This window comes from Pelecanus crispus, chromosome 14 (assembly GCF_030463565.1).
Source record: "Pelecanus crispus isolate bPelCri1 chromosome 14, bPelCri1.pri, whole genome shotgun sequence".
In the NCBI taxonomy this organism is placed as follows: Eukaryota; Metazoa; Chordata; class Aves; order Pelecaniformes; family Pelecanidae; genus Pelecanus; species Pelecanus crispus.
In genome coordinates, this window is record NC_134656.1 from 12778490 (window position 1) to 12800047 (window position 21558).

Genomic DNA, 21558 nt, shown 5'->3' on the forward strand with positions numbered 1-21558 from the left:
CCTGAGCCTATTTTGGGGTTTGTTTGACACTTTTGTCAAATAACACTGATGTGGGAATTGAATTATTGCCTGCCAAAACTGCCTGGTTGGGTCTCTGCAAAGAAAAGCCCTGCACAACATAACAGGGTACCTGGAGGGGCAGGCAGGGCAGGTGAGTCTCAGGAACATCTACTCTACCATCAGCCAAGGTTTCCAGCACAAATACGTGCTATTAGCTGGTAGCACATGTGGCATCAGTGCCAGGCACCCCTGCCGTGCATGCCCCTCCTGCGCACGGGCACACTGCATGGGACAGCCCTCCGACTTTTCTCATGTTGTGTAACGGTGTGCTCAGTCAGAGGCCCCTGGCTGTGCCCCACTCCTTGCAATGCATGGCGATCCCTTGTCCTGGCTTCTTGTGGGGTCTGGAGCCAGCGCAGAGCTGCTGCTGCTGCTCCCACAACGTGCCAAAGGTCTGCCAAGCCCAGGCAGGTGGCTGGAGTTGTGTGGCTTTTGCCGTAAACAAAAAATCTCAGCTAACAGCTGATGTGCCCAGATGTATGAAATCTTGCATGTGGTTGTACCTGAGACCTGGCTCATGACTCCATAGCCATGGTCCACAACCTGCTTTCCTCCTTGTGACAATATGGTTGGGGCTTTTCCTGGCCTGTCAATGCACTGACATCTCATGAGCTTTTCACCCTTTCTTTCTCCATCTGCTTCATCCCCTCTGCAATTCAGTATATAAAGCTGCCACCCCTGTAACAACAAGGAGGGTACGGAGCTGACTGCATCCCTCACCCTGCTCCCTGCCATGCCCTGTCCTTTGGGCTTGCCCAAGGGAGGATGCGCCCAGCTTCGACCTGCGTGGATGAATGAGAGGGGTAATATTCAGAGAGTTTCTGTTAACCTGTAGCCAGGAGAGAGCTGCCAAGGAGGCTGTGCTGAAACCCGAAGCGGCTGTTTTTCCCAAGACTCAGCACTTGGCAGGGAGAGCAGACGGACAAGTGGCAGAGCAGGGAGGGATGCAAGCGCCCTGGAAGGTGCCCAGGGAAGGCATGGTCGCTTACCTGTTTGCCTCTGGGGATTCATCTCCATGTCCTCCTTGTCTGAGATCACAAGGAGAGTCAAGAGGAGGCTGGGATCATTGCTGACCCTTCTGACCTTACATGTGGCTCTTCCGTTGGTCAGCCTCTTTGTGCCATGTACTGAGCATCTCTTTCAGCAGGGACAAGCAATGGCTGGTTTTCTTCTTGTGTTGCTCAGAAAGGTCAGGAGATGGTCCAAGTGTCCCTCTCGGCTCAGCTGCACGGGGTTTGGCTGAGCCTGCCCAGCCAGCAGTGCTCACCCCACCTGGACCTTTTTTCCTTTATAGCTCAGCGTTATCTCAAGGTCTCTGGCGTTGCAGCCAGTGCTGTGTTTGCCTTGCCTTGCAGCACCTGCCTGCCAGCCGGTTGCTTCCCACCTGTCTCCCTCCCGGTCCTGGGTGGTGACATGGGCCTTGGGAGGGAGAGGGAGCCCTCAGGGTGGGGGAAATCCCCACAGGGCTACAAGTCAGCCCCAGTGCTGCCAGCCCTGGAGGAGTGAGAACAGTGAGTAGCACAGCAAGTTGCCCAGCACAGGATGGTGGGAGAGATACTCGGGGGCATCTGTCCCATCAACTTTGCTTCCTTGAGCTGGGTGTTATCTTGAATCAGGGACCAGGGCACTGTCCCAGCCTGGGTCTCTGCTGCCAGGCCTGGTGCTGGATACATGGCTGAGCCGCCATGCCCTGCCCTGTCCAGGCAGCATCAGCCCCTCCAGCCGCAGGGAGTGCCAAGACTTCATCCAAAGCTGAGATGCTGTTAAAAATAGATCAGTATTGAACTGGTTTTCTCCTCCTTGGTTCCTGGCCCGAGAGCTCATTCCTCTCTCTGGGCTGGCTTTGAAGCTATCTGGATGCTGCGAGACACAGGCTGCATGCCAGCCTGCCATTGCAGGAAGGCTTGGAGAGCAGAGAGCTGCACAAATGTTATAGGTGGCATAGCTGTCCCCAGAATATTTAGTGGTTAGTGAGTGCTTTTTCCCAAAATAAAAGCATTGCTGGAAAAAGAATCTGCTAAATAAATGGGGAAATGAAGCTGGGATAGGAGGGGCTGTTTGCTCCTCTGCTTGCACATGGTGCTCTTGTGAGGGGCCACAGGCACCTTGCATGCTCCTGGCTGGTGCCATTGCCAGTGGGCCACAAAATGATGCTTGCCTCAGCCCCATAGCCTGGAGTGATCCTGCCGGCCCCTGCACCGCGTGGCTCTGCAGGAGCTCCCGATGCTCGCTGTGATGTTGCCATGTCCCAGGCTGGCTGGGCTGCTCGTGCTTCCCAGGAAAAGGCCGTGTCTCCCACATTAAGACTGGTATCCTGGATCTCAGTTTCCTCCTGTAGCTCTCTTCTGTCCTTCTAATTCTTCAATATTGTTTTTCAGGTGTGAACACTGAGTCTGGAGACAATTTTAAGATGCAGCTGTGAAACCTATTATCGGCATTACTGCTGTCAAATACATGAGGTTCAGGGCTGCACGTAACCACTGAGCAATTAAATGGCAACCCTGGTGATGAATTACAAGTGAGACCTCCTGGGGCTAAATAAATATCAGCTGATAACTACCAATAAAATGAATTTCCGTGTGCTTTTTTTTAAAAGCACACTTCCAGTATCTGTGCCTGGTCATGACACTGCATGTCTCCGAGGGGAAGCAGTGTTAACTGTGGCATGTGCCCCCCTTGGGCACATGGGTTTCCAATCAGAGCTGGAATAAAAATAAACCAAATAAATCCGTGTCCCTGCAGGAGCCAGGCAAGGGCAGGGAAAGGCAAGGCAACACACAGGTGGGCAGGGAGGGAGACAAGTGACAAGCTGAGCTTTTGGGTAACTGGTCTAAATATCTGTCCCCCAACTATCCCACCTCAAATGCATGAAAAAACTGCTGGGTGCAGAGCATGCCTCAGAAAAGCCAGCAGGATGCAGAGAGCTGCAAAGCGCTGGTAACAGAGCAGCGGGGTCCCCTGGGGCAATGCAAAGAAAGAGAGCAGCAGGCTGGCAGTGCTTCACCCAGAACCGTGCCCAGAAGGAACAGGTGCAAGCCCATCTGCACAGGCACCATTACACCCTGTGTCTGCAGAGGCTTCTGCTCCCTGCTCTCCAAAGGTAGTTTGGAAGAAGGCAGAGAATAAATTTATGGAGCTTCTTGGAAAATGGTCTTTGCCAGTGACTTTGAGAATCTTCTGAGCAGGTTTTGTCTGTGCCGGCATTTCATCTGGGGGCTTCTCTTCCCAGCACATTGCCATGCGGAGGGAGTGTCAGGAGGGCTGGTGCTCCACATCCCCGGGTGCAGCTTTCCCACTCTCCGGCTGGCTGTGGAGAGCAGCCGCACTGCCAGTGAGAAAACATTTGGCTGAACATCCCATCTGCCTGGTTTGCAAGTGAAAATAAGGCTTGTTGGATGGCCAGCTCCACCCAGAGCAGAAAATCAGACCCTTTGGCAGATCATTGCTACTGTAATGAAATTTAGCTGTGCTGAGACTGCCAATCCTTGAATGGGAAAATTCCCATGTGGGTTCAGAGAAGTTTGGGGATGGATCTGTCACAACTGCTGCTGCTCAGGGTCTTTGGCACTGTGTGGGGACAGCCACCACAGGTGAGCATGGCCCTGTGGCTCAGCGCACCCTCAGCACTGATTGCAACATCATCTTCTCCCTGCAGTGAGTCCCCCCAGCCCCGGAGCCGTGTGGTCTCGCAGAGCCATGATGAAGCTCCTGCCCGTTGCCCCTCTCCTGCTTCTCCTGACAACACTGGAAGCTAGACCAAATCCTGCAGGTGAGCCCTGGCTGGTAGGAATTGCCTGCAGGAGAGAGAAGTGAGTCAGGGCAGTGAAGCCCTTGGAGGATGACTTGCTGCTTGAGGTGGGGGGACCTGATGCTGCTTCTTGGTGGGCATCCCCAGGAGGATGGAGGATCCCCCCAGGCATTGGGACCTGAACTTCCCAGTGCTGCCCAGGGGAACGGGAGCCCAAGCCTGGCCCCAGCACGGTGGGTCTGGTGCCATGTGCTCCAGGCACATCCTCAGCCTTGGCACAGCTGAGCCTCAGGACTTGTCACTGTCCTTCCCACAGCCTCTGACCTCGGCAGCAGGCACAGGCATGAGGGGGAACCCCCTCCCTCCATGGGTCTCCTGATGGAGACAAAGCAAACCCAGGGGCACCAGCCTCTCCTCCTGGGGCAGAGGGAGCTAAATCAATTCCAGTTTAAAAACAGTGAAGGCACTGAGTGGAGAAAGGAGTGGGTATGTCTCAGACACCTTTGGAGCAGTTGAGATGACAGCCCAGGTCTGGGCATCATCCCAAGGGGACTCAAAGTGTTTGCTTACCATCAGGGCCAAATTCTCCCAGGCTTGGGTACACACAAGCCAAGCAAAATATATTCATTGGCATTTCACTTGCTAAACACTCTCCTGGTTTGCACTGGAAATAGCACCCATACATCCAAGAGAGGCTCTTTGGCTCGATCCCCACCATGTGCATGCCCTTAGCTGTGCTTTTCACTGTCTCATTTTCTGCCCTTAAAAAAAACCAACAAAGGAAGCCCTCGTTTTAGGCAGAAACTGGCAAAAATGCAGTAAAAAAACAGGGGAAGCTGGAGCTGCAGGGGGAACAGAATTGTCCAAAGCAGTATTTTCATGCTTGGCACCGCAGCAGCAGGAGCCCATGCGGTGCAGAGGTCTGGAATAGGAGCTGCAGCTTGCTGAGGACAGCATGAGGCACTGGGCTGTTTTACACTTTAATGCTCTGATTTGCCGCTGCCTAAACCTGTGCCTAAACCTTGCCAGGGCAGATGCCAACAGAGAGGTGTTTCTGCAGCCTCTGGGGCTGTCAGCTGAGAAAATGCAGGGAGCAGGAGCTGGGTCTGGCTGCAGGGACAGTGTCGGGGAGGAGGGGACACTGCCATTTCCCCACAGCCCCATGGCCAGGGCATGTCTCCCCTGCCCCACTCTGCCAGTACCCTCCATGGGTTTATTTGGCATTGGGAAGGTGCTGGTCTGTGGGGGCTGCCCAGACCTGGCCTCTCCATCCCCCACTGAGCACCCCTCCAGCCACCCAGTGGATGTCTTCACTCCCAGCCCTGCTCCCCACAGGCAGCCATGAGGCTGAACCATCTCTTTTCCCTCTTCCAGCCCTGAAGTGCAGGACAGGTCCCCTGGACATCGTGTTTGTGGTTGACAGCTCCCGCAGCGTCCGCCCCTTTGAGTTTGAGACCATGCGGCGGTTCATGATGGACATCATCAGCAGCCTGGACGTGGGCCCCAATGCCACGCGGGTGGGGGTGATCCAGTACTCCAGCCAGGTGCAGAACATCTTCTCCCTCAAGACCTTCTTTACACGGGCGGACATGGAGAAGGCCATCAACAGCATTGTGCCACTGGCCCAGGGCACCATGACGGGGCTGGCCATCCAGTATGCCATGAACGTGGCCTTCACCACACAGGAGGGTGCACGCCCTCTGCACAAGAAGATCCCCCGCATCGCCATCATCGTGACGGATGGCCGGCCCCAGGACCGTGTCACCGAGGTGGCCACCCAGGCCCGGAACGCTGGCATTGAGATCTATGCCGTGGGCATCCAGCGAGCAGACATGAACTCACTGCGGGCCATGGCCTCACCGCCGCTGGAGGAGCACGTCTTCCTGGTGGAGTCCTTTGAGCTCATCCAGCAGTTCGGAAAGCAGTTCCAGGACAAGCTCTGTGGTGGGTGAGACCCAGGGCTGTGGGGTGGCAGGGGTTGCCCTGGTGCCTGCTCCTCATCCAGGCTAGAAGATGACCTTCAGAGGGGTGTTTGGGGTTGCTGCCCTTGCTAGGAACAGCGTGGACAGGGAAGCAACCTCCCTGATGGGGTGCCAGGACAGATGGCCTTTCCTCTTGATCACCTTTCCTCTGCTGGGGTGAGATAAGGAGAGCTTCAAAAGTATTGCAAGCAAGCACTTTTCTTTGCCTGTGCCCAGTAGCTCTGCCCCAAGCCAGGATGTTGCGGCAGCAGTGATGGGAATATTGAAGAGCAGGCAATGTGGAGCTGGTTTCCCTGGGTGTGACCGGGATGGCTGACACATCCCAGAGCCCTGTATACATTTCAACAGGGCTCTAGCAGGGTCTCCTCCTACGCAGACACGTGTGTGGCATCTGCTGCATGCACATTTGTGTTTAATAAATCCCTGGCCGTGTGGTGCTGCTCTGGAGCATCCGGCTGGTCTCAGCTGGGAGCCAGGAGGCTGGTTCATGCGGTGGCCGTGCTGATGTGGGTTGGGAGCTCACAGGCTGGTGGTACCTGTCTGCCCCCCCGCCAAATGCTAGTGGGCTTTGCCGGACACCTGGCACTGCAGTGGGCTGGCAAGACCTTGCTCATGCTCTCTAGCATCTGTTGAAGAGCAGAAGGCAGCTGCCAGCCTCTTTCAGGCAGTGTTTCCTAGCCAGGGGCACGTGCGTGCCTGCAGGGCTGCATTAGTGTCATGGTGTGTCCCTACTTGCTGGGGCAGGGGTCCAGGGCTGACCACATATTGCCCCCCAGGGCCCTGATGTGTTCCTGTGCCTGATGCCTTTCCTTACAACACCCTGCCTGTCACCTGCCTGCCCTGCTGCCCACTTCCTGCCCAGCTCTGCAGGCTCCTGGCCCCACAGACACACAGACCTGGCTCCTTCAGCATGTTCCAGCTGAGCTCAAGCTTTCACTTACTTAGCTCAAGCTGTCAACAGTATCAATTAATATTGAGCATTGATTTAGTGCCAAGGTAGATCTGAAAGCTGAGGCAGTTCAGAAACCTGCCCTGTGCAGTGTCTGTGTCAGTGCACTGGAAATCAGTGGGTGAGTGTTGGGGCTGGAAGGGCCGGGGCCATGCAGATCATCCTGGTGGCTTCAGCTACAGTGACAGGGTGCATGCTGGAGCTGGAGTCCCTGCGCATCCAGCGTGCCTGTGGGCCATTCTGATGCCCTTTCTGTCTTGCAGGGATGGACATGTGCGTGGAGCAGGAACATGGCTGCCAGCACAGCTGTGTCAGCACCCCTGGCTCCTTCTACTGTGAATGCAACCCGGGCTACAGGCTCAACATGGACGGAAAGACCTGTTCCCGTAAAAACCCTTTTTTTATCCTGACTCTTGTAGAGGACTTGTAGTTACAGGTCTCATGAAAAGAAGCTGAAATGCAGCAGAGGACCCTGCAAGGCCAGGAGCAGCCTGGGTGCTCCATTCACTGGGCACACTGCCTCCTGGGTCTGTAATGGCTGTGGATGGTGCTCAGAATTGCTAAATCCTGGTCACCTCTCTGGGATGGGACACTTGGGGCTCACGTGGGCACAAACAACTGCCTGTCACTTGAGGGAGATTCAGGCAGTGGGTACCAGAGGATGCATGTCCCAGCCCAAGTGCATAGTGTTTTGGCCCTGTATTTTGAGTGCAAAGCTGTGTTAGTTGGTTCTGGCCACCACCCCGGGATTTTTCCCACTTGTCTCAGGGTGTTGGGAGCTTCCTTGAAGCCCTGGAGCAGTCCCTGCTCGGCTGCCCCAGGGAGACCAGGACAGGAGGGTGATGGGTGTCCTGTTCCCCTGCAGTCATCGATGCCTGTGCAGATGGGAGACACGGCTGTCAGCACCAATGCGTTAGCACTCGTGGGTCGTACTTGTGCCGCTGCCCTGTGGGTTACTACCTCAACCAGGACAAGAGGAGCTGCACTAGTAAGTGTCCCTCTCCTTTCCTGTCCCTTCTTCATTTGCTTCTCACTCTTCCTCTTCTTCTCTTGTCTTTCCCTTTCTGCCCACCCTTCTCCTTTTCTCACCAGTAATCGATTACTGCAGCTTTGGAAACCACAGCTGCCAGCACGAGTGTGTGAGCATCCCCAATGGGCACTACTGCCGCTGCCACAGCGGGTACACACTGCAACCCGACAGCAGGTCCTGCATGGGTATGTCCCAGTGCGGCGGCGTGGCACAGGCTGCGGTGTACAGCAGATACCTTGTCCTGCCTGGTCCCCAGGGGAAGGGCTGCTCCTGGGGCACCCTGCCTGGGTGGGGATAACTATGCCCTTGGCTTGTCTTTCAGCCACCAACCTCTGCAATGGTGTGGATCATGGCTGCGAGTTCAAGTGCATGAGCACCGAGGGCTCTTACCACTGTGTGTGCCCCGAGGGCCAGCAGCTCCAGGCTGATGGCAAGGCGTGCAGCAGTGAGTACTGGGACGCGGCTCTTGGCATCCTCCTCATCTGGGCTCTGTGATCCTGGCAGGGGCTTACCTGACTAGGCTGGGGTTCTAAATGGGACTTTGTCTGAGCTGGGTTGGAAGAGGATGGAGAGCTGTCTGCTGTGGGGATGGGGCAGGCTCATGTCCTCAGAGACATGGCCCAGAAGACAGGAGCTTTGAGGAAAGTTTCAGGAAAAGGGATACCTAGGAGGGACTTTCAGGGGACACTGGAGTAGCAGTAGATGTTTTTGGGCTGAGACCCTTGGGCACACTTTGCCCCACTTCCCAGCCTGACTCCAGCTGCAGGTCCAGGGAGTCCACGTGGTGCCCCAGCCCTGGGCATCTTCACCCTGACGGTGCCCACAGCCAAGCCAGTCCCTTTTCACCTCCCCACTGTGCCTGCAGAGTGCAGGGCCGGGCACGTCGACCTGGTGATGGTGATCGATGGCTCCAAGAGCGTCCGGCCCCAAAATTTCGAACTGGTGAAGCAGTTTGTGAACCGCATCGTGGACCTGCTGGAGGTGTCCACCCACGGCACACAGGTGGGGCTGGTGCAGTACTCCAGCCGTGTCCGCACCGAGTTCCCCCTCAACAAGTACCACAGCGCGGACGAGATCAAGAAGGCGGTGATGGAGGTGGAGTACATGGAGAAAGGCACCATGACAGGCCTTGCCCTCAAACACATGGTGGAGCACAGCTTCTCTGAGCTGGAAGGTGCCAGGCCTCTATCCCACAGCGTGCCCAGAATTGGGCTCATCTTCACGGATGGGCGCTCCCAGGACGACATCTCCGAATGGGCCAGGAGAGCAAAGGAGTCAGGTGCGGGAGGCCAGGGAACCGCAAATTGCAGTGCTTTGGGAATCTCAAGATAGTTCCTCAAGGTGGCTGGCTCTGGGGGAGGCTGCAGCATCCAGCCTTGGGGTGCTGCACCGCCTGGCTCTGCAGGGGCAGACATGCTTCTGTCATGGTTGCAGGGTGCTCTGAGCAGCATTCTTCATGCAGCAGCCTGCACCATAGTGGTGGTGCCACACTCCTGCCTCTCCTTCCCAAATTCCTGCAGTGTATTTGGGAAGCACAGGGGAAATCCTGTGTCCTTGGCTTTGCTCCCTCTGGGTTTGGGGCTGCTTGATGTGGGGTGGCTGGCATAGTGCTCAGGCTCTGTCCTTGCCATGCAGGAATTGTCATGTTTGCCGTGGGTGTTGGCAAGGCTGTGGAAGAGGAGCTGAGAGCAATCGCCTCTGAGCCAGTGGAGCAGCACTTCTCTTACTCAGCAGACTTCACCACCATGACCCACCTTGTGGAGAACTTCAAGCTGAACATCTGCCCAGGTGGGTGCCCCTGGCCACACCGGGGGGCTCAGCCCTGAGCCGGGGGAGCCCTCCTCTCCCTGCAGAGCTGGTGGGGTGGTTTGTGTGTCTGTCACCCTGTGTCTTGTGCCCCAGGGCTGAGCTGGGCTGATGTGAGCCTAGGGTGTCTTGATCTCACCAGGCTGTTGTGGGTATAGAGATGGATCTCAGGGAGGGATTGGAAAAGGAGAAGGTGGAGGTGGTGGTGGGGGGGGGTTCAATGCAAAAGGGATGGCGTGTGAGTGGCTGCCCCATTGCCATTGCACGGGCAGAGTCTGGGGTCGCACCCTGCCTTGACGGACGCTGCCCCAGCTCCGAGGATGGCCTGTCTCCTTGTCCACACCTGTGCTTCTGCTGCTGCTGGGTGCAGGAGGACCACAATGGGCTACTGTGAAGGTCTCCCTGCCCTGGGGCAGGCTGGGGTTCTCCAATGCTCTTGGGACCCCCAGGGGCTCCTGTGGGGCTGCAGACATGGGGTCAGCCCCCCCCCCCCCCCCCCCCCCCCCATGCAGGCTCGAAGGCAAACCAAAGCTCCACACTGGCTGTCCTCAGCACTCTGTGATCACATGCGCAGCAGCTCTGCAGGATGTCTGGTGGGATGCCTGGCAGTGAGCTCGCTGGGCTAGCAGGGATGCAGCCTGGTGAAAAAGGAGGCAGGCTGGAAAAAGAGGTGAAAATGGGAGAGCCCTGAGGCTCAGGTCCAGCCCCCAGCCCTACAGCGGGTGGCTGTAGGGACAAGGGACTCATGCTGTGCGGGAGCAGGGGAGAGCCAGGCACCACAAGGCTGTGCCTCTGACTGCACCCAAACCCCCATGGTCACAGAGGAGGGCAAAGGGGAGACGGAGATCCGCAGCCCGTGTGAGTGTGAGGCGCTGGTGCAGTTCCAGACTAACACCGTGGCCATCCTGCAGAGCCTGACTGAGAAGAATATCCTTTGGGGTGATGCCTGGACTTGCCAGGGTACAGGGCAGCCTGGGGACAGACTGCACACAGGGAAGGAAGGGATGGATAAGCGGGAGCAGGGAAAATTTTAGGCTCCTTCAAGGGGAAAAAGCCCTTTGCCCACCAGCACCAGACCATCCGGCTCACGCTGTTTCCTTAGCATGTTCACTTGCTCAGATGACGGCCAGACTTGAAGACCTGGAAAAGGAGATTGCCAACAAGAAGTGATCCTTGCACAGTGCTGCAGTGCTCAGATGGGGCACGGGGATGTGCAGTAGCTACGTGGTATTGTTATTGCTAGGTTATTATAAAGCATCGGTGTTTGTTCTTGTATTGCAAAATCCCAAGGAGGATGCAGAGTGTATTTAAAAAAAAAAAAAATCCTAAAAAAGAAACCAAAAAAGAACTTGAGCAAAAAACCCCTGCTGCAAAAACCAAGATGTTCAGCCTCTGCTGTTGCCTCATTCCTCTGAACTGGCAGGTCCGGGATGAGGTGGGATGTCTTCATGGGCAGGCTGGGCTTTGAACAAGGAGATGTGACACCCAGCCTTTTCCCAAAGTGGCTGGGATGAACCAGCCCCTGCACAGCCCCCCCCCCCCCCCCCATCCCCCATCCCCCAACAAGCTGCATTGCAAGAGAAAAAACCTGCAGTGATCACACCCTGAGAGCTTCTGCCATCTCAGTATCTGCTGCCAAGTGGTGGGGCAGGGAGAGGTCGGCTCTGCGAGCAGTGCATGGGGATGCGTGCCATCCAGCTCACCCATCCGGCTCCTGACACGGTGCCCAGGTGTGCACCCGTGGGAAAGCAGGCGGCAGGAATTGGCAGATCCCCTTGCCCCTGTTTTGGCAGAATTGTTTGGGAATTGGTTATTATCTTGTTTGATTTTTTTTATCACATAGCAAAATGGTAATAATTCTTTCTATAAATATCTACTTGTGTGTATATATATTTCACTTTGAGTGCAGGATAGTGCTGTTTTTAAACACTTCTTTTAAATATGGAAATTCCTATCCTGACAATAAACACCCTGAAGATTGGTATGACACGTCCCTCTCCTGTCGCCTGGGCTGCAGGGCCATGGAGGCATCTCTGTGTCAGAATGGGCTTTTTCAAAGGCCCGCTGTCCTTGGGCTCCAAAAATCCTTCAGGAAAATCCTTGCTCCATGGGCACCCCAGGATGCTGCAGACCAGCCTTGGCTGGAGGGAGCCAGTGTGGCATAGGCACTGTATCACTTGTCCCCAGTGTTTGCTTTGGAGCCTGCACTTGTCGGAACATGGGGAGCTCAGCACCTGCTTTATGGGGGTGTGAACATGCCAAGTCAGTGGCGCAGGGGACGTGGCCCTGGTGCCAGTATACGTCTGCTCAAGGGGGAGAGCCACCGAGCTCCCTGGCTGGCTGCATGGGGAGGGGTGCTGAGGCACCTGGGAACCCATCTCCCACGGGTGCATGAGGGCATGAATAAGACTCAGTTGGCCCAATGTAATTTTGGCAAATATTAAGGGAGATTCTAGACAAAGTGGAGCTGGGCTGACAGTGAGATGGAGAGGCTTGACGAGGACTGGCAGTATGGTGTGGCCTTGGGGATGGAAAATCATTGGTGTGATGCAAGAGAGGAGGTGGGAGGCAGAGGGAAGCGCAGCAGGAGCTGGGCAACGGCGGAGGTGGGATTTTCGGGAAAGCATCCCCGGGATCACATCTGGTCCTGCGCAGTCCTGCAGAACCTCATTAATGGCTTTTCACTAGATGGCACCAGACACCAGCGCTAATGAGGGTGTGCTGGGCTGAGGGCACCCCCTTCTCCCAGGCACCCGGAGGCAGTGGACTGGGTCCGGGGGCAAGCAAAGCATCCTCAGCCATGAGCTGCGGATGGATGGATGGATGGAGCTTGGCGTTGGGCTGAAAGCATTGCATCACCTGGTACAGGATGAAGGCTGCTTCATGGGGCACAAGCTGTCCCTCAGGTGCTTTGTGCAGCCTGCTAAGGCTGGGGCTTGGCCATGGTCAAGCCCTGAGCCAGGGGACTGGGAGCTGCTGGCCTCCCTCCTTACCATTCCTGGGTAAAACAAACCAGAGAGCCCTGGTCCAGCTGGGAATTTGCAGCATCCGCCGGCAGCATCCTCGGCGTTGCACAGCTCAGGCCTTGCTGCCTGGGGAGGAGGTTCACAAAGTGCTTTTCAAGGAGGAGAATATGAGCAGTGTGGGATGGCTCTGTGGGACCCTGGGGCAATGGGTGCTGCACACGTGGCAGAGTGCAAGATGGGGACTGCAGGCAGTCCTGTGCACAGAAATGCTGTGGTCTGGGTTATGCCGTGGGAGTTTGCAACAGAAGATTTTAGACTTTTCCCCTATGGACTTGCTATGGATAAAGCAAAAGTCAAAAGTTCTTCAGATGGATTTCTCCCCCACCACCACATTCTCTGCAGCTGAATCCAAGCCTTGCTCCTTGGTGTTTTCTCCTCTCTTGGAAGTACAGCCCCAAGCACCACCTTGGCTGGATCCTGGCACCAGCTGGGAGCACAGCACTGTGCTTTCCAGCCCTGGCAGCAGCTGAACACCAAAGGATTGCTTAAAAATTAGTCCAATGCTTGTATTTCTCATTAAAGTGCTAAATTGTTGGTGCACAGCCCAGAAAGTCTACTGGGGTTGGCTAAATACTCTGCTGGTTATTTACCAAATGATTTTACAAAGAGCTAAATGCAGCCACAAAATCATTAGGGAAACTGGACAATAATGAACAGATACCCAGTAAGTTAAGGTCCCGTTAACGTGGCACATAGAGACATGAGAAGGGAAGTAAGAGCAGGGAGGGCTATGGTGAGATGCCCACCATGCTCTGGATGGAAAGTGGGGGCTCCAAGGGCTGGGGCAGAGCAATGGCAGGGGGCTCGGGGGCTGCATGGAGTACATAGGGGTGATGCCTGGGCTTTCATTGCTCCTTGCCCTGCCCAGTTGCAAAATCAGGGGCTGTCCCAACCTGCCCTCTCCAGGAACACGGTATGTTTGGCTGCAGGGTGACTTCCCCTCCTGGGGCATTCCCAGCACCTGTTTCCAGCACAGCTTGGGTTCCTGCCAGCCCCAGAAAGCACAAGGAAAGGCTCCAGGAACCTGTTGCACAAGTTGAGGGGGACATTGACCCATTGGTGGGAAATGGAGTAATTTCCCATTGCCCAAGAGCACCTAAAGAAAAGAGCTTTGCCCAGAGGGGGGTGCAATCTCCTTGTGAGGGAGAAGATGGAGGCCTGAAGGCTAGTGAGATCTTTGTCCTCTGAGCAAGGACTACAGCCCCTTATCCCTACAGCTATCAAAGGGTTAGGGCTCAGTCACACCAGGGATGTTTGGCCAGTAACAGGGATGCATGGAGCAAATGCTCCTACACCAGTGAGGCCACACACTTTCTTCCAGCACCAACCTGCTTCCCACATTGCAGCGGCCACCCAGAGAAGATGCCAGGGTTCAGGCGACCCCCGCAGAGCTTGGGAAAGCTCACCCTTGGCCTAGCCAAAGCTGCTTTCCCCACACTAGCTTACACCACCAGCAGGGCAGGAGCCAGGAGGGTTTGGCACTGTGGCAGGTTTCTTCTGGGAAAACCTCAGAGGATCATCCCCGGGAAGACACAGGCAGCCCCATGCTGGACCATTGCTGATCTGGATCGTGCTGTCGGGTTTGGTTTATGGGTCCACATGGAAGCAGGTACTGAGGAAAACCCACATAACAGGCCCCCAGAAGGCAACACAGCATGGTCACCATGATGGTTTCTCCTGGTGAAGCATGCATGCCCAGGAGAGAGCAGCTCCACTGCCTCCAGCCTGCTTAGGGGATGATGCCCTGGACCATCTCCCCTTGGCTTGTCCTTCAGCCCCAGGTGTGGCTGCAGGGGACAGTTGTGCAATGGAATAACTGCTTTTTGAGCAACTGAACAATCCCATTTCTATCTTGTGCAAAAGGCTTCCGGAAAAAAATGCAATGGCAGAGGAAAAAAAGTACAAACATCGGCACATGCCCAGCCCCATTCCCCACCCCCATCTTCCCCAAGGGTTTAAATGTCAATGTCCCCCAGCTCTCCACACTCACACCTCTCAGGGACACAGCAGCATGAAGTCAGTGGCCGCCCTCCTCCTGGTGGGGATGCTCATATTCTGGACAGAGCTGCCAACAGGTACAAGATGTCCTAGGATAAGGTACAGGGAGGAAAAGCACAGGGGCTGGGAAGGAGCTGTGTTTGCAGGGATCATGGGGGATGGGAGAGGAGAGGAGGGGGGCATTTACTGGGGAGCGTCTCCCCAGGGCCCCTCAGCTGCCAGCAGCCTGGAGCAAACAACTTGCTCTTCTTGCAGGCAGTGCCTGGTCCTGCCCTCGTGTCCAGATCACCTGCGCAATGGCCAACCCACCGAACCAATGCTACATCGACCGGCACTGTCCACGGTACAAGAAGTGCTGCCAAACCTTCTGTGGGAGGAAGTGCATCTCACGCCCACCTTCCCTCCCCATCTCCTACGGTAGGGTCTCAGGAGCCCCACCCTCCTGTGCCCACCTCCAAAGGTAGCAGAGGGGGTATATGGTGATGGTGGCTCTGGGCAGGGAGCTGTGTCCAGCTGCCACAGCCTTCCAGTGTCAGGCTGGTGGGGTGATTGATGGCCAGACATGTGGGCTGGGGTTACTCTGAGCACCAGACCCAACCTGTTGCTTTCTCTCCCTTTCCCCAGTGTGAGCTCCTGCTCCCAGGACAGACCGAGGGCCTTCTTAGCATCCCCGTGCCACCCCGGCACCAGCCAACTGCCCATGCCTCTGCTAAAGCTTGTCCTGCCCAATGCCAGCTCCTGGGAGGATGGGGACGGCCACCAGCCCACGCTCAGAGACCACCTTGGCTCCAGGCCTACCCCACTGGCAGCTGCTGCACAGTGCTACATGCTGCCTGCATGCCCTCTCCCTCTGCTTCCCCACTGCTGTTTTAACAAATAAAGGAGCTTGTCTCAGGGATGCTCATGATGTGCCACTCCTTTCCCCACCTCCTCCTGCTCTCCAGGCTCCCACTGCTGCTTTCACTCCAGAATTTCTGCCTGGGGAAGATGACGAAAACAGTCTGGCTGCACACCCAGAGTGTGGTGAGGGGCTGGCTCAGGGGAGCAAATCCATCCAGAGGCATACAAACCCCAGGAGGAGAGGGTGATGGGACGGGGCTGGAATAAAACATGATGGGACAACTTAGGGGACTCTCCTGGCAGGCTGCGAGGGACCCTGGAGAGCAGCGTGTGTCCCCAGGCACACCCTGAGATGGGCAGCGCTGTGGGAAGGGGACTGACCCTGCCTGCCCGGGGGATGCAGGAGGCAGAGCCTCCCTGTGGGTACCCCACTTGGGTCACATCTGGATGGCAGAGGACATGGGTTACATAGACCCAAACCCCAAGTGGTGCTGAGCCCCTCACCAAACCTGAGCTGGGGGGCAGGGGGAGAAATTCAGCTGAAGAGAATTGCCTGGGAAAGCCTTGAGCCAGGGCACAAAAACACAGCTCGAAGCGGTTCTTGTAACTTTTGTACAGCTGAGTGCCAGGGCCAAAAATCCAGGAAATACTGAGAAACATCAGCAGGAGGAAGTGTGCACAGCCTGAGGGACCTGCCCAGCATCTGCCCAGTGCAATAGCAGAGCCAGGCATTGCCACCGCACACAGCAGGGGCAGAGCATCACCAGTCTGTGCTGATGCCCAGCCAAACAGTGCCCACCAGCCCCTCCCCAACCTCATTACATGGAGCTGATGCCAGGCTTGCAATGTCCCATCATCATCTTCTCAACAAGCAGACCCAGCCCAGACTGGGAAAGGAGTCTGGTCTCTCTGCATGCACTAGAGAGATCAGAGAGGAAAATTAGTGAGCGCTGGATGACAGGGGAAAATGAGCATTTGGGTGGCTGGCTGGGAGGAGGCACTTTGCCTCCATCTCCTTTGACCTGCAGCTGCCAGCCAGGCAGACCCCCACAAGCAGCCCAGCTCCCAGGCCCTCGCACCTCCCTACCCAGGAGGAGCATCCTGTAGGCACTCCCCAAAAGGGATCTGGTGCAGGCACTGCTGCTGCTTAAGGGCTGAGCTAATGATCCCCACTGCTGGGCACCAGCAAGGCAATCTGGAGAGCAGCATGAACTGATCAGATGTTTAAACCACCCAGAAATATAGAAGGATGAAACCTCTGGCTGTGGGATTGACATCTCACATGACCCAAAGCAGACACTGGAAACTCCCAGGCCAAGTCTGGGGAGAGCATCTGCTGGAACAAGTCCTTCCATGGTCATCCCCATGGAGGAACTGGAGGGAGGGAGGCAAAGACTTGGAAATTATTCAGTGAGAAGGAAATTATTCACTGAGAAGGAAGAAGTCCTATGGTGAAAGGCTACCTCTCTGCTCAGCTCAGCCAAGGGAGGACAGAGATAACTGGAGAGCTCATGAAGTGCCAGGGGAGGCTGGAAACACCAGGTGATCCAGCAGGGACAGGCAGAACAGGGGCTGGGAGCTCATCAGCCAAATGCAGTGTAAAATCAGACATTACTTCTGACCAGTGCAGTGTCCTCCTGCAAAAAAATATCTCTGCCACCCTTACAGCAACCCACCCCTCTGAGCAGGAAGCACTGTGCCACACAAGCCATGGGGTGACAGGGGCAGAGCCCCAGCACTCCTCCAGCCATCCCCACACCAAGGCAGCCCGGGCTGGTGTGGTGGCAGAGAAACCTGATTACACCTCCCGCTGGTCATTAGTCACAGATCACAGCCCTCCCTCCTCCATCAGGACCAGCTATTATCAGCTATTAAGCAGGCATTTCCATACAGCTGGCTAATTTGATAATGCTGCAATTATCTTGGTTTGTTAACATGATTAAATTGCTAATTGGCTTGATTAAGCACAGAACTCCAGGCATGGAGTGCCTCTCAGCTGGTAGCGGTCATGGCCCTGCACAACCTGATGGCTTCTGTGCCCAGTGCAGCAGCTCCTCTGTGGAGACAAGGGCAAGGAGGGGTTCATCCTCCCAAAAACTGCTGCCTGGGGCCTGCAGATCTCCATGTGATGGCCTGGACAGGTCCCTCCCCCTGCCCTGAGACAGAGCCAGCTTTGCCCATGTCACCTGGCTGCTGGCCCAGGCAGGCAGGAAGATATGGTTTTGGGGCCAGAGGATGCCATGGGGACATCAGGTCTGCCTCAGTCCTGCTTCTTTCTGTTTGGGAGCACCGAAAGTTAGAAATCACTGAGGCAATACACCAACTGTGTACATCCACCTAAAGCTGCATCAACAAATCCACTGCCCTGCACTCCTTTCCCCAAGCACAGGTCCCTACCACAGCATTTCCAGCAACACTCAGCTCACCACTGCAGCTGTACTGGGGAGCTCCCATGACCATGGATTAGACTTACCTGTACCCCCACATGCAGTCAGCACCTGCCTGGGAGGAGCTGGGCAATGCACCAAAACATGCACAGGGCAGGATCACTGATTGTGGTAAGCTCCTGGCAGTGTGCTTTGACTGAAAATCCTTTACATCCAGGCCTCTGGGGCAGGAAGGGAATTACTTCCCTCTGTGTCCTAGGTATGTGCCAGTGAGACAGCAGGTAAAGCAGCTAGTCCTGTACCAGAGAGGAGATGTTTCCATGCTGGTTCTACTCACACCATCTGCTTCCCCAGGGCTAGAGCAGCCTGGAGATGGAGGGGTTTGTTTTCTCTGTCTGGGGGCTTACCACAGCTCAGGATTCACTGCAGTGAGACCTTCTCCTGGGGTGAGCCCAGCAGGTCTGGTGCTGGGAATATGGGCAAGGGCTGCGCTCAAGGACCCAGCTTTGGGTTAGAAACATCCATCGTGGCATGTCACAGCAGCAGCACCATTGCACAGCAGGAAGCCGTTCAGCTCCTTTTGCAAGCGGTAGGTCTGGTTTACTCTATCTTCCCTCAGAACAGGGGTTTGGGGGCCAGTCACTCTTGGACCAACCCCAAAAGAAACATCCAACACTCCCTGACATCCCAGGGGATGGGATACAGAGTTGCTCCTCAGGGAGCCATTGGCATCACAAAGGTAGATTTGCTCCACACAGAAATGCACTTTGGTCCTCTCTGAGATGGAGACAGGGCAGAGGATGGAGAAGTAAAGTCTCACCCCCAGCACACCCCTTGCACACCTGAACATCTTTTTAATGTTTTCTGGAGCATATTTTATGCTCTGACTCAGGAGACTGTGTGATCAGGGTCTGAATACAGAACAGTTTGCTGCTCAAGAGTGATGCAAGACCTTTTCAAGAGATGATCCAAACCAGCCTAATAAGAATTACTACAGCTTTGAAAACCTTTGAAAAGGGAGGATTATTTAACTAGCCTGAGCCAGGAGTGGGAAACGGTAGTCCCAGCAGGATGCAGCAATCACATAAAATCCAGAGGAGAAAATACCCCGGTCTGAGCAGATCCACTTGGCAGCGACTCTGCCCATGGTCAGGTGCTATGCACAGCCCTCATCTCCTCTGCAGAGAAGCAGCAGTATTTCAGCTGGGAAAAGGACACAATACCATTCTGGTCCCCAAGATAAAAGAAATATATATACACCTCTGCAGAAAAATAAACCATCCTCACACTTCTGAAGTCAACAGATATGAATTCACTCTGTGCTTTCTTCTGTGGGACTATTTATATAAACTCAGCCGCTCACCTGGACCGAGTCACCCTCTGGCCGGCAGGGAGAGGGTGGTCAGGACCAGAGCTGTCTCACACCAGCTGATGCCCTCCAGCATTTTCTTTCTGAAGGCACAGGGATGCCTTTTTCCTGCTTGGGAGTCTTGCCATGAACATGCCTTGGCTTGCCTAGCCAGGATGCATCAGTAACCCTTCCTGGTACCCTCTCACCCTCCCCAAACACAGTGAGGGAGAACACATGGCTCCAGCTCCTGCTGTGCTGAGAGGGCAAAGGGGGAGCCACATTCCAGGATTGCAGGGCGGAGGAAGGCTGCATCTGCCACTGGGAAGCCTTTGAGACAGCCGGGGTGGAAGCTTTTCCTTCTGTCTGGCTCCAGCATATCACCCTGGCTGTGGACTGCACCCAGCCCCCTGCATGGTGGTGGGGTCCTGCCCCAGAGCAGTGGAGTCTGGCAGCTGATGGGAGCATGGTCAAGGTATGCCAGAGCAGCCCGCTGCTATTTCTCTTCTGCCTAAAGTGCTGCCAAGCCGCACAAGCTGCTTGTGACGAAGCCCTTCGATCTGGCACAGAAACAGCTCTGCATGCCCCATGATGGCCAAGAGGCAGCACAGCTGTGCCAAGCCACTTGGCTCCATCCCCTGGTTCATCCCACAAGCAATCCTCACCAGGCTGCTCTCTGCTGTAGCCACACAAGGTTGCATGCCCAGGAAGTCTGTCAGATGCTGTCAGGACTTCCCTGAGCCAGGGAACCAGAAGAAAAGGAAAGCAAAAAAATGAGGCACTGGCAGCACCCTGTTGCTGGGTGAGATCCCTGCATGCCAGCACTCCCTTGTCCCCACACAGAAAGAGAGCAGAGGAGACAGAAATCTCTTTCCTCTGCAGCAAGGCACACTGCATGAAGGCATGTGGGGGAGAGAGCTCAGCAAGAGGTTGGGCAGCAGTGCAGGGAGGGCTGGGGCTGCCAGGCTCCCTCTCCCATGCCCTCTCTGCAGCCCCAGCTTTTGGCTCCAGGGCCAGACCTGCAGTCCATCAGACAGGCTGATGTCTGTTCAGCCAAGCAGCTGGGTTGTTAGGCAAATAACAGCTCTGGCAAAGGCTGGCAAAGCACTTGAAGACTCACAGGAAGCAGTTTGCAGAAAGGAAAGCACCAGCAGCAAGCAAAGTACCTGCCCCTGCTCACACACCAAACTGCAGCATAGATCCTAAGTTGTGGCCCACACATGGGCTCTGGGCAAGGTCAGGGTCATAAACTCACCATCATCCCCAAATCCACCAGCACAGGCACCGGGATACCTGCACATCCCCTCCCAAATGGGGCCACTCACCTGCAGAGGAGGTGGGCTATTTATGCTATAGGGCAGCCCAGACGAGCTCCTGCCGCTCCCCGGCTCCAGTGGCAGAGGAGAAGCCATTTCCTAGCTCTTTTGGGTCCCAGTACCAGCTCCACATTAGCACCAGCAGCATCGCACGGGGGAATTCCTGCCTCTTCAGCCTTGCCTGTGCCAAGGCACACACAGATGCTCCTTTCCTCAACAGCTATGTAGGTTAATAACATGCAATGTGATTGCAAGACCCAGGGAACCGCAAAGCTATGTCAATATTTAGCTTTTACACATTTGGCTAATTAGAGAGCAACCTGTGATTCCCTCCGAAGGAGGCGCGGCTGCTTTGCCCTTCTCCCTCCCCTTCTGTATGTTCCTGGTTCAGATGGGATAAATAGCTGATTATTTCTGGAGTTTGCTGGTTGCAAACGGTCTGTCCCAAAATGCTATTCCCAGGCACTGGATATCAGAAATCATTATACTAAATAAAGCCTCATGAATGATTCATGAAGCTGGGTTTCACATTAACAAGGGAGAGAAGGGCAAAAGCAGCACAGCATCACAGACCACTGTGTCATGTTCTTGCACAGGCAGGCAAATGGAGAGGTTTGGAACTTCAAGGCACAAATCAGAGATGTGGTGCAAATCCAAGAAACACCCTGGTCCTAACACGCTTGGAGCCTGACCGAGCGGAGACCGAAACCAGGCAGTGGACCGTTGCCCAAATACCTTTCTGCTTCAGGAGCTCCTGTGACTCAATCATATTAACGAGCTCAGGGCAGCCTGCTGCTGCTCTGAGCATCCTCAGAGATGCACGACTGCTTTTCACATTAGCCCTGGTCTCCAGCACAGGGTTGGGCCGGCGCTTGGGAGTAGACTCCCTTGGGTAGACTCCCTGGCTCTGTGCACTTTGGCCGCTAAAAATAGAAAAATGTTTTTCTGAAATGTCATCGCAAGGCTCCTTTCCAGGGCTCAGGTGAACAGGGCTTCTGCCTGGATGCCACACTGCATCCAGCACAGGCTGTCCACCAACAGGTATTTTCTTGGGATGCAAATGCTTCT

At 55.4% G+C, this 21558-nt stretch overlaps 1 protein-coding gene and 1 long non-coding RNA gene across 2 annotated transcripts; both read left to right on the forward strand.

Moving 5' to 3' along the window:
- The first annotated feature begins 3756 nt into the window (after nt 1-3756).
- MATN4 (matrilin 4) lies at nt 3757-10745 on the forward strand. The gene is made up of 10 exons (XM_075721215.1): nt 3757-3829; nt 5183-5752; nt 7003-7125; nt 7605-7727; nt 7832-7954; nt 8092-8214; nt 8635-9048; nt 9405-9557; nt 10398-10502; nt 10687-10745. The coding sequence occupies exons 1-10, from the start codon at nt 3757-3759 to the stop codon at nt 10743-10745; spliced, it is 1866 nt and encodes a 621-aa protein (XP_075577330.1).
- A 3847-nt stretch (nt 10746-14592) lies between these two features.
- On the forward strand, nt 14593-15495 carry LOC142594924 (uncharacterized). The gene is made up of 3 exons (XR_012831635.1): nt 14593-14676; nt 14855-15016; nt 15224-15495. It is a non-coding gene; the product is annotated as an uncharacterized LOC142594924 (long non-coding RNA).
- The last annotated feature ends 6063 nt before the right edge of the window (nt 15496-21558 follow it).